General features: G+C 43.0%; 1 protein-coding gene across 4 annotated transcripts; it reads right to left on the bottom strand.

Annotated features, from left to right (window-relative positions):
* Positions 1-14: 14 nt before the first annotated feature.
* Positions 15-12,883, bottom strand: LOC144526216 (dynein, cytoplasmic 1, intermediate chain 2a-like). Of its 4 annotated transcripts, none has more exons than XM_078263518.1 (17): positions 12,762-12,883; positions 10,732-10,840; positions 10,504-10,630; positions 9,878-10,013; positions 9,432-9,494; positions 9,076-9,206; positions 8,040-8,129; positions 7,650-7,812; positions 7,442-7,541; positions 6,846-6,971; positions 6,043-6,189; positions 5,103-5,216; positions 4,878-5,011; positions 2,348-2,492; positions 2,103-2,243; positions 1,617-1,742; positions 15-704 (listed from the first exon to the last, which is right to left on the bottom strand). In XM_078263518.1, exons 2-17 carry the CDS (start codon positions 10,837-10,839, stop codon positions 603-605), a joined length of 1,953 nt encoding a protein of 650 aa, XP_078119644.1. In that variant the 5' UTR covers position 10,840; positions 12,762-12,883; the 3' UTR covers positions 15-602. The 4 variants fall into 4 exon arrangements, with proteins under 4 accessions (XP_078119644.1, XP_078119645.1, XP_078119647.1 ...); XM_078263519.1 differs by having other exon boundaries at positions 9,878-9,962; XM_078263521.1 differs by lacking the exon at positions 9,432-9,494.
* Positions 12,884-13,110: the final 227 nt, after the last annotated feature.

The raw sequence follows: 13,110 nt of genomic DNA, 5'->3' as shown, positions 1-13,110 counted from the left end.
CTTTTTTTTTGTCATCAAATGCGAGTGCCGCTGAGGACAAAAAAGGATCTGATAGTGATATGTCAGCTTTTCCTTTTTTTTTTCCGTCAGCCGTGTGCAAAAGCGTGTCCGGCAAATATTAAAACATGTAAAAAAAACATTCAAATGGCAATAAAAAGGTGCAAGTACAAAGGTTTGCATATTTAAAAAAGGGCTGAGTTGGTTGAGGCCTCAGGAGAAGAGCAGTTTCTGGAGCCCTGAGGATGTTACCAAAGCTAGAAGTCACATCTATGCTGAAAATCACCAGCTGTATTCCTCTGTCAGTTACACTTTCAACCACTTCACTGTGGTTTCTGTACTGCTACTGCTATACACGTGACATTCACTGTCCCTACATGTACTCTAAAACTCTCGACGAAACATTAGAAAACACATCTAAAACTTGTCTAAAACCGTCTTTGTCTATCCATTCTAGCTCTGCAAATCTCCTCAGGCCAATTCATGTTGTTGTAGGTGGAAAAAGCTGGAAGCCAGAGAGAGGCAGTGTAGTGTAGTGTGCTATAGGCGGTGTAGTGTACTGGAGAGAAATGTATGAGCAGTTGCCAGCGTGAGGGTTTGTAACATCAGACGTTGGCCAGTTCCTCAGCTTCATCTCGGTTCTCGTTGATCTCAGCCAGCGTCCTGACGAAGCGCGTCCACTCGTCGGCCTTCGGCACGCAGATTTGCTGCAGAAAGACAAAGCACACAGTCAGCACGTCGACGACGAGTTGGAGAGACGGACCTCAAAAAGCATCAGAAGATAACTGAAGTGTAACCCCAGGGGTTTCCATACCATTATAAGGCTTAGGTGCAGCACCCAAGCCGTTTTGGGCACCACCACCTGAGCCGAATAAATGTAACCAAAATACTTTTCTCGCATCAAATGGTTGTAGTTGGTCCCCAGTGGATTTCTTTAGCAAGTTTGGTCCTAAAGCTTTTTGAGTGTTCATTTGTATTACCTGCTCTAGCTTTTCCACCGTTTTAGACACAGATAGGGCTGCACAACATAACGTTTTTTTAGCGCCATCGCAATATCAACTGGCACAATATACAAATCGCGAAAGGCTGCGACATATCGCACAAGACACTCAGTGATGTTTTGTGTTAGCTGGAAGAAAAAAGCAGTAGAAAACGGCATTTTAAAATGTAACTCATTCTTTTTTTTAGTGGTTCCAATTTATATTCAATTCAATGTTCAATTTGTTCCATAGAAGAATGTTGGAAATGATTTCCTTTCATTTGTTCTAAATTCAACAAGTCATTTGTTGTATTTTAGAAGACTGTAGCATACGTAAGAAACACTTTAATATCTGTTTATTTTTAGCAAGTAATATCTTTATCGCGATAGTCAACAACGTTATCGCATGTCACATATTTTCCTCATACGGTGCAGCCCTAGACACAGATATGGTAATAATAATGGCCCAAAAATGATGTGAAAATTGCATTTTTTTTTTCTTGAGGGAGGATCCCTAAACCCCATGCCAAATAAGTGCACCTAAGTCTTCCACAAACTAAGGGAAAACACTGCTAAGTAAATCCCATATGGAATAACATTTAACAACAAAGCATCATAGTAACACGGGATGACGTCTCACCTCCCCTACGTCGTAGACCTGCACCTGTCCCTCCGAGTCTCCAGTGGCAATCTCTTTACCAGAGTGAGCCCATCTCACACGGTTCAGTGCTGAAGCGCCCTCCACACACACACTCGCGGTGGGAACCTTAAAAAACACACACACACACACACACACACACACACACACACACACACAAGCTTACAAAAAGGCAGGTTCGCGGATGGTCAGCAGTGTTCCCATTCTTCTAAGACCACCACATGTTCATGTGGCTCGTGGAATAATGTTAGGAATTTTAGCTCATAATGCTATGATTTATCTGTGCTTGAAGGAACTTTTAAAAGTAATATGCTTATTTGCTTTCTTGCCAAAAAGTTTGATTAAGTAGTGGGATCGATCGTTTGTCTAAATCTCGGCAAGAAAGCGAGAAAAGCATATTTCCCAAATTGGCAAACTATTCCTTTAAAAGGGTGAAATGAAGTTTCAGTGCATTGCGTGTGTGCGTACTTCTGTGTCATTGTTGAGGTTCCACAGGTCCAGACGTCCAGCTAGGTCCACGCAAGCAAACAGAGCAGGGTGTGTCGGAGACCACATGGCATCATAGACGTAGTCACAACTGTCCTCGAACGAGTACAACGGACGGGTACTCTGTATGGAGGAACAGGAAGGAGAACAGAGGGAGAAATGGATTCGTGTATAAGAACCGGGACTAACGGTGCATCTCGTAGTAGAGCAGCTTGTGAGCGTCTCACCTTAGTGCTCCAGAGTTTGACGGTCCAGTCAAAGGAGGAGGAGATGAAGAGATGCGAGAAGTCTACGGGTCCTCCGGCGCTGTGACAGCTCAGCCCCGTGACAGGGCCGTGATGGCCCTCAAACACCTCTGTGATACCCGCTTTACTGTAACACACACATCCAAATAACTGGAAGGCGTAACATAACCCCCACTGTTCCTTTGCCGCAACCCTTTGTCTCTTACTTCCTTTTTTGTAGGATTAATTTGAACTGCATTGTGTTAATTGTTTCAAACAATATGTACAAATATCCATGGTGTGATTTGTTTTTGTTTTTTGATCATGCACAACAAAACAAAAACATGCCAGAATTAAATCCCCCCTGCAATGCCATGGATATAGTGCCAGTATATAGTGCCAGTCATGACACATGAACCCTAACCGTTCATGACAGTGTCATGTCACTCTTATGTAGATACCTTCAAGTAAAGTGTAACCCAAAATACTTTCACCCAGGAAACGCTTGTTCGTTCCTTGGGAATGTCTTAACTGTCATCGCCGCATGATGTTCACTTTTCTGTCTAAACTCCACTACCGTGGCTCCTGATAGGACCGTCATGTGGCGGTGCCTGTACCTGGCTCACAGTCACCTATTGGCGGCTAAAAAACTGCCGCTGGTAGCCGGCGTCCCGGAGCTCTGTAGCGGCTAAATACAACCAGCAACTGCTGCTCGGATTTTATTGTTCTATGGCACTATAGACTGTTCACGTTACAGCGCTTTACTTAGTTTAAAATACTTCTATTTTAGGTATATAATTGTCTATTGGTGAAGTAGATGATCACTTTAAGAGGGGGGGATACATTTAATAATAATAAAAATAATCCAGCAGAGGGAGGGATATGTTGACCAGAAAGGGGGAAATCCCACGCCCCCCCCCCCAGCGGCAAATCGCAAGTGTACAATGTATGATACTCTGTACTAGAGCCCGACCGATTTATCGTCAGGCCGATGTTATCGGCCGATATTAGGCATTTTCCAAACTATCGGTATCAGCATTTATAATGGCCGATAAATGTTTTGTTTTTTAAATATTCATTTATCAGAATCATTTATAATGACAAAGAAATGATTCCCTTCTTGTTGTTCTGAGTGTTGGCGTTGCGTAGTTTGTCCACCAGAGGGCGCTCTACAACCTCCCTGTTGGCAACACTGATTTTGTTCAAAGGACTTGAAGTTTCAAATTTAGTTAAAAAGTTAAATTAAAATTTTATTTATCAGAACTTTAATATATTTTGATGTTCCTCTGTTCTGTTGTGACAATAAAACATTATCATACTATTTTAGTGAGGACTCGTAAATGACTACAAATAACTAATGTTAGGGAAATCTGTTTATGTTTTTTATATCGGCCGATATATCGGAATATTGGATATTTAAATCACCAAATATTTGTATCGATATCGGCCTTAAAAATCTTTTATCAGTCGGGCTCTACGCTGTACATGTTGACTTAAAAAGTTCAATAACAAATCAATTAAAATAACTGTGAGGAGTTCTACTAATTACTTGATTTCTCCCAAAGGCTTTTCCAGCATGAGGTGTTTCCCACACATAGACTAATTTGTGGCGGTGCGCCACACAATCAACACAGGCCGCCACATATTGCGTTTCGTTTTTTTTTTTTTAAACGCTATTTAAAACACGCAGCATATTCGTTCAGCTGCATTTCCTTTCCCTGCTCTCCTCCATCTCTCGGGTCTCTCTCACATAGGCCACACACACACACACACACACACACACACACACACACACACACAGCTCCTCCCCTCTGTGCGCACAGCGCCTGTCTCCATGAAAACGAGAAAAGACGGCTGAATAAATTCACAAGTTCACGAAAGGTTGGTATCTTGTGAACACCTTTACACAATCACACATTAAAAAGTGCTATAAAAATATTTTATATTCTGAATACAATGTCGTCAGTGTGTCAATGTTGGAGTCCTGACCCGACTCTTAGCAAACAAGCGATTGTGCCTGCTTTAGAAAGTTAACGAGTTGCAAGTTTGGGGTAAAATGCAGTTGGGTTGTCGAGGTCAAAACACTATATAGCAGCTGTGAATCAAATAAACTTATTATAAATAAGGTTATGTCATTTTTCAAAAGGCACGTGTTGAGGATGAGGACCAGCCTGAACCGGAGGTATCAGTCTGAAACAGTCTCAACAGTCCAACCAGTGGAATTAGTTAGGTTATTAATTTCTTTACAATATTTTCAGGCTTCAACCAGTGCTGCTCAAGCAGAAAGACAGGGTCACTGGGAGAGATAGAAATAGATTCGTTAGGCATTGAAGAAAGAGTAGGAGAGGAGGACAGCATCCAACAGCGTGTCCTCCTCAGTCTGACACGGGGTGACCCCCGCACCACAAATTGCTTTCTAATCTGTAGGAAACACTGAGCATGTGTTGGAAGTCACAGTGTTGCTTTCACATCCTGGTTGTAAACCAAACAAGACAGTTGGTGCTAATGAGGACAGAGGACAGAGATCCCTCACCTCCCGTGGCGACAGGCCGTGTAGACCGAGCCGTCCTCGCTCCCCACCACAAAGTTGTTCACGTCGCCCAGAGGGAAGGCCATGGAGGTGACGGCCACCGCTTTGCTCTGTTTGAACACCAGCTCCAGACTGTCCTGCAGGGATGATCAACACGCAGACTCAAGACTCTACCGTCGGATATTTAAGACAGCATGTCTGTACGTCATCCATACGAGTTCAACGTACCTGTGGCTGGGAGAGCATGTCCAGGCTCCAGGAGCACATTTTGCCATCAGTGGAAATGCTGATCAGGTTGTTAGCATTTTGGGTTCCCACCACGTTCACGCAGTAGACTGGGTGCTGGACACAGCAGAGCACAGTTAGAGGAGTTAGACAACATACATTTACCAGGAAAAGTCAGCCAGATGTAAAGAGAAAGAAACGCTGGCTGGAAAACTACCACAAAAAATACACATATTAGAAGAACTTTGTTTGTGAGACATTATGGTTGGGTGCCGTTCACATTTTTCCAACAAAAATATTTATTTCAGTGGGGGAAAAAAAGTCCAAACCTCTGAATTCCAACAATTCTTTCATTTATTTAGAAATTTTACACACAGACAAAATAAAACCCCTCCCTCTCCCTTCCCAAACCTGTCCCTACAACCTTAAATCATTAAATCAAATAATTGTTTATTTCTTACACTGCACTGTAACTTTTATTCTTCTATTTGTATCTTATTCTATTTTAGCCTGCTTTTAGTTTCTATCTCTTTAATGACTGTTTTTAGTTGCTCTTTAATGTTTTATGTAAAGCACTTTGAATTGCCTTGGTGCTAAATTGACATAACGAAAAAAATGTTGCTGTTGTGCCCGTCTCAGTGGAGTTTTGAAAAGTGTAACGACACTTGCGACCACTTTATCAGCATTGCCGTGACTCGCTGGGACTTGAACAAGCACCTCTGGATGTGTGTGTGTCAGAGCTGAACCCCTCTCTCTGTCAACCATGCAGAGAGGATAGAGAAACTCGCGCTTACACTCTCTCACGTACCGAAATTTGGCACAGATTGATTTAACGTGAATTGGTACTCAGTAGTACCGACGTATTCGGTCGGTACACTAAAAGGTACCGAGTTTGATACCCAACCCTAATGGACATAAAGGTGTGTGAGCTCCAGTGCCTTACTGTGTGTGCAGCTGCGGACAGGGGGGTTCTCTGGACAGGGGTGCGCTTGTTGCTCCTGTTGTCCCATAAGACAATCTGTCCGGAGTACGTCCCACCCACCACCAGGTTGGGGTGGAACTTTGCAAACCCGGCTGACATCACCTCTGACTGGAGGAAGCAAATAATGCAATTTAAATATATCCACTTCTGCCTAAGCATTTAGTTGTATTCATCTTAAAACAATATATTTTGTGACGTGAACTCTCTGTAAAGGAGAATTCCGGTTGATTTCAACACGTAGCTCTGTTGTTTGTGGTCACGGAGTGCTGTCAGTAGCGAGAAAAACGAAAATGATCGGTGTTGCCTACACCGAGTTATGCTCCTGCTACGTTTTGCAATATTGGGTTGTATGAGTTCGACAATCGACTTGTGTGGACTTCACCGGAACTAAACAGAGCTATGTGCACTGGCTGAATTAGCACAACTTGTATGCATTTCTTTCACATCTACTGCAGTCATATTCACAGTGTTCACTCGGAAGGAATCAGTTCACATGGGTAGGCACTTGTAATGACATCTCGAACATGTTAAGAGGCTAAAAGCACGTTTAAAACCTGCCCAGTCTCAGCCGCCTGGGTGCGAACTGTAGCAGGAGCATAACTCGGTGTAGGCAACACCGATTATTTCCGGTTTTCTCGCTACTGACAGTGCTCCGTGACCACAAACAACAGAGCTACGTGTTGAAATCGACCTGAATTCACCTTTAAAATAATGTCTTTATGCCAGTGGTTTGTAGCACAATTGCATGTGAATTCTTTCCTTACCTGGCAGTGGAAGATGTACTCAGGTGTGGCCTTCTTGTACTTCAGGTTCCAGACCAATGCCACTCCATCAGGCTCATGGGGAGCGTCCTCGTTGTTGTTATATGAAGCCACCAGCAGCTCTGGATACTGAGAGGAACATAGCAGCCGATTAGTAGAAGTAGAATAGTAGAAGAAGCAGTGAAGCAACGAAAGAATAATTTAAAGTCCAATTTATGCTTCTGCGTTAAATCAAGGCCGCAAGTACACAAGTAGGTACGTGGAGATACGGACCCTGTCACTCTCTCTACCACACACACACACACACACACACACACACACAGGCCCTACTTTTCTCTTAAAGAGATAGGCGCTGACACCAACGCACAAGTATAAACTTCCAGGCCACTTATGTGGGCTACGGCGAAAGCTCTGCGTGGAGCCTCTGCAGAAGCATAAATCCCGCACATTAATTTATTCATTCACAAATGAATCAGCATAGTATTCACAGATGACTTTCAGTCAGTCCGTTTTCACTGAACCCCTACCGAGGGTGCGGTTTTGGACGTTGCAATGGGATGAATTTCTCTTTGGGGATCAGTAACAAACAAAAAACCCACCTGAGGTGACCAGTCCAGACAGGTGACCACTCTGTTTTTAGTCCAGCGCTCATCTGCAAACTGTCTGTTCAGAACCAGCTTTGCACCTGCCTGCAAATCACTGCGAGGGACCAAAAGAAAAAAAAAGAATGATCAACCCTGCCTAACCATCATCGTCATTTAACTTCAATCTCCATTATTTACACATTTTTTCTTTCATGTGCCTCACCCCTCCTTATCCTCTAGATCTCTGCCGCTGTAGTCGAAGCAGACGTCCACGTGCTCAGCCAGAGCTCTCTCCACAATTCTGCTGCCTCGCTCGAAAAACGACAGGAATTCCTCAGAGTGCAGGACCTGCAGCTTCTCTTCTTCTGTCAGCTCTTTGGGAGTGTCTATACACAGAGAATTCAATATAGAGATACAGAAAAGAAATGATCTTGCTTACTGGTAACATTGTGCTGGATAGACTGAAATATGCAAAAAATGTACTGGTAAATTGAGACTGATTATTTCCCATTAATTACAGCACAGTGGATTGCTGGCACTCTTATTGGGATCTGTGGCATTAACAGCTAGCTCACACTCTGAGAGATTACATGTTACAAACTTCTGTCCTTACCCTCCTCCTGCTCTTGACCGTGTTCATCTTTCTCATCCTGGGTATCCTCTGCTGTTGGGGAAGCAGTTGTATCCTCATCCTCTTCCTCATCTTGAAGACACACACACACACACACACACACACACACACACTTGACTTAGTTTATTATTCAATTTTTATTAAGCCAAGGTAGGGATGGGCGATAGAGACGATATGCAATATAAACGATACAAAATTGGCCTACGATAGAGATTGCGATAGATAGAGACACATCATCGTCATCTTGAGTAAACATGGCTGAAAGAGAAACAAGGGGCTGGTGAAAAAGACCGGTGCAACATCCATTATTTGGACTTGGTTTGGATTTAAGCCGCTACAACGGACCTGTGGTCAAGCCGTACTATGGAGCCTTTCACCAGCCTGACAACTCACTATATAACAGACGATTGGAATCTTGGCAGCCGGTGTTTGCAGACGTCATACTTTCCCGCTGAACATACAGCCGCGCGTGTGTGTGTGTGTGTGTGTGTGCGCAGCGGCGGAGTGGGACCAAAAAATGCACCGGGAAGTTTACGGCCCCCGCCGTACGGGTTAAGCAGGCAGCCGCGCCAGGCCGCCGGATGGTGTTGCTAACAACTTGCAATGTATAACTATTAACAGACCGTCCCACCAAGAAAAGTCCCGACTCTCCTGTGTGTGTGTATCACCCAATACTTTAAGCTTTTTCTTTGTCAAAGTCTCTGCAACTAGTGTACTTGAATTTTATTTATCTGCAACATTATGTTGTATAATTACAGTTTTGAACACTAAATGTTCTCAAAACTACATACTACGTTTCTTTCTCTTTAGAAAAAAATAATACATTTAGCAGTTTGGCTTTCCTTAGGGTCTATGTAACCAGGTCTGAAATGGTTCTATTATAATTTATATATCGCGATATATATTGTTATCGCAAGAGGCTGCAATGTATATCGCAATATGGATTTTAGGCCATATCGCCCATCCCTAAGCCAAGGTAAAAGGTTGGTAAAACACCTATATGTATATGTTTGTTTACCTGCTTTTTGATCGGTGTGTGTCAGTGCCTCGGTGGTAGGTGTCTGTGTTTCTTTGGAGTAGGACACCATTTCCTTTGGGACAAAGTCCACCTGGGTCACTTTGGACATTCCCAGCCTCACTGCTCCACGTCTACACACACACACACACACACACACACAATGGTAGAGATAAGCACACACATACACACATACAAAGGTCTGCAATAAGAAGAAGCACTGAATGCAATATTTACATGTAGAGACATAAAAAATGATGTACAGACATAATATTAACACATTTAGACAAATCTAAGATGAAACCACAAAAACTGAATAAAGTTGGAAGACAAGCTAAAGGAGAGAGGAGGAGCAGTACCCCATCAGCTCAGAGTCGGAGTGGAGTTGCAGAGTAGAGGGGTCAGGATCCCAATGCAATGTCCTAATACAGCCAAACCACCAGATGGTGTTAGTTAGAGAAAAACAGGACAGACAGAAAGAAAGAAAGAAAAGGGAAAAAAAGAGGATGAAACCAAACACAAAAGACAGGCAAAAGGGAAGCCAATCAAGAGATGGGAAAGACAGAGAGAGAGAAGAACGGAGTGCGTGTTAATTGAGAAACGTCAGCGTGCCGGTAAAAAAGGCAAAAGAGGAGACAGGTCAGAATTCATCAAGTATATTTACCATGGTAATACACACACTTGGCATGCAGGTACAAACCACAATTACATTAAAAAAATGACCTAAAACAAACAATCCACACACACACACACACACACACACACACACACACACACACACACACACACACACACACACACACACCTTGGTCCTGCGTTTCCATCCCCAGAATCTTGGCTTCCTGCATCGCTGCCCACTGATTTGTTGGAGGGAGACATGGGGGCGGGGACTAGGTAGTGAAACAGACACGTATCTTCTGTTACTACCCTCAGGGGCTGAGCTGTAAGTGCATGTTTGCAAGTGTGTGAGTCAACAGGCGAGTGAGTGAGTGAGTGAGTGAGTGAGTGAGTGAGTGAGTGAGTGAGTGAGTGAGTGAGTGAGGGAAGGAGGGAAGGAGGGAAGGAGGGAGGGAGAGAAGGAGGGAGGGAGAGAAGGAGGGAGGGAGAGAGGGAAGGTAGGGAGGTATGGAAGAAGTGTGTGAATGAGTTTGCATGCAGTAAGGAGGACAAAAAAACAGACAAAGGGGAGAGAAGAGAGAATGAAAATAAATGGCAGGCAGGTTTAGGTGGCATGCACAAACAACAGTTAACAACATGTTGAGATATTGTGAGAGGTGGGCAGAAGTGGCAGTGACAGACACCAAGCTAGTCCAACAAGTTAGAGGATCCTTTTATAAACACTGACAATTCCATCAAGCAAACAACCAGAACATTATGGGAGATAAGTGAGGGTGAAAGCTAAAAAGAAGCATGCAGGCATTGTGTGTTTACCGTGGGCTATGTCAGGTGTGATGCCGACACTCTGCAGCAGCGCCTCTGCCTCCCTCCTCTTCCTCTCTAGGTCAGAGTCTTCATGACCAGCTGAGGACCCCGCCTCAACGCCACGCTTCGAGTCTCCCTACAGAGAGTACAGAACACGCTAAAAACAAAGCAGCGGCCCAGCAGGTTCTTCGGTGATAAATGAAATGAGGCGTTTAAGTTATTGTTTCCACCGCTTACATCCTTCTTTTTCTTCTCCTCTTCTTTTCTCTTCTTCTCCTCTCGAATCTGGGCGATCCGTTGCTTCTTCCTCTCCAGTTCAGCCTTCAGCTCACTCTTGTCAGACATACTGCAGGAGGAAGAGAAGATGTAACAGGACAGAAGAGACTCTTCAAGAAATACACTCACTCATTCACTCCTACCTTTACTTTTTTCGCTTTGACTTCTTAGGAGTTATTTAATTACAGTTCATTTATTCGCTTCACTTATAATAGACCCCTTATTACCAGACCCCTCAACTAAATATCTTAATGTAAATACAAGGCTTACAGGGCGTTTGTAAGGCTGCAACTAACAAATATTTTTTCATTACTTTAATCTGACAATTCTTTTCCCATTGATTGATTAATCGTTTAGTCCAGGGATCTTCAACAGGGGGTCCGGGACCCCTAGGGGTCCTCAGAGTCAATGCAGAGGGGACTCCAAATTATTGTTAATTTTTGAAAGTTTTTTCAAAACTTATTTGATGCAATTTTATCTTTATTTTAAATCATGTAGAAACACATTTTAATCGTGTACCTGCTTCTTCCAGAGGCCAAGCTCATCAAAAACACTTTTTAATTAAACATTAGCACCAGAATCAGCTTTTCCAGTGTGCAAAGCTGCAAACTCCACATAAGCCTATCAGCGCTGCAATATCCAGACTCTGATGTTTGGACCAGTAGTTTTGCAGTATTACACCATAGCCCTGGGCCTATCATACTGGTAACATGTGAACACCAGCCAGCTGTTGATAACAATGTTCTCTTTATCTGTGTTCTCCATAATGACACGCCTAACCGCGAATGACTGAGGGGGTGTATTATTCCAAAAACATATACAAACTAAATTTAAGCTATTAGGCTGGGTAATTTCATTATGAATCCCTCCCTCATAAATATTCTCAGTTTATTAGACTCTTACTCCTATAAGTTACATATATTAAAAGTCAGAGCAAGCAGTGTTTTAAATGATGGTATAGATAGTCATGTCAGCACACACACACACACACACACACACACACACACACACACACACACATTCTTTAAATCACTGTTTCAGATTTGTGAAAGCTTTATTCTATTCGTGAAATGCAATAAAAGGGAGAGTTCAATGCTTGTTTTGCATCAAGACCACATTGGGCCAGATCCAGATCGAAACCCACTAGCCTACATTTGTCAAATCAAGACTACATTATCCTAAAGAGGCTAAAGATTATTCAAGACATCGTTTCAGATTTGTGAACCCTTCATTGTGATCATGATGTCGGGGGAAAAAGCGGTGACATCTCCCTTTTTGCATTTTCACAAATAGAATAAAGCTTTCACAAATCTCCAAGTGGGTTTCAGACAGCTTAAATGCTATAGCTACCTAAAATGTCTTAACAAGCTTTCACAAAAGTAAGGGGTGCAAAAAAAACAGAGGCTCAGTCGCTCAGCAATGTAAGTTATGTTTCCCTTAACTTTCCTCTTAACCTTAACTGGAGCTGCTGCTTAACTGTCCAAAAGGGAAGCTGTGAATAGGACGCTTACTTCAGCGTCGTTACAAACTGGTCATAATTATGTGCTAATGCTATTATGTTGTTAGATTTGTGTCGTGAGTGTTCATAACAGATGGACAACCGAGACGCTCCAACCGCTGTCATACTAACCGCAGATAAAAAAATAAAATAAAATAAAACTAGCTATACTTCATCACAAATCGCTTATTTAGTGAACGCTTCACGTTATAAAGGCTTTCAACTGGGTCAATTATTTGTCAAACATTTGTATAATCTAATTAACGGCTACACTGTCAGCACAGAGAGCTAACGTTACCGTCGCTGCGTTAGCATGCTAACGGTAATCTCCATGGCACCCACCCGGCGGGCCTACATAGCTAACTGTCACAATAAGCGACTAACGGTAGCGTCGCAAACCAACGCCCGAGCCTCTCTCTCTCTCTCTGCTTTACTGTCCGTTTATTGGCGGCACGTATAAAAGCAACACAGTTATGGAGGCATGACAAAATACCTGATTACAGATGTTAGATTTAGGTAGACAGATGACGTTATAATCCAGTTTTGTATGCGTTAGGTCTGAAGAGAAGGGATGGTGTTGGAGACTGATGATGCTGGAAGAAGAGAGGCTGTAGTTTACTCCGCCGCGAAGAAGAACAGCCGTTACAGTAGAGTCCCCCTACTGGCAGGAGGAGATACATTTCCCTGGAGAATTTCTCTATTTGATGAGTTGTGTTAATCTATTATACAGTAGAACGATCCACTGTTTGTTGGCGGCAGTCATGGAAACATTATTTAAACCCTTTATTTAAGTAAAATGATTATTCTACAAAAACATAATCCATTACACGTAAAGTCCTGCA

Source organism: Sander vitreus, chromosome 12 (assembly GCF_031162955.1).
Source record: "Sander vitreus isolate 19-12246 chromosome 12, sanVit1, whole genome shotgun sequence".
Taxonomy (NCBI): Eukaryota; Metazoa; Chordata; class Actinopteri; order Perciformes; family Percidae; genus Sander; species Sander vitreus.
The sequence above is the reverse complement of the archived record's forward strand: the minus strand, read 5'-3'. Positions and strand labels throughout refer to the sequence as shown.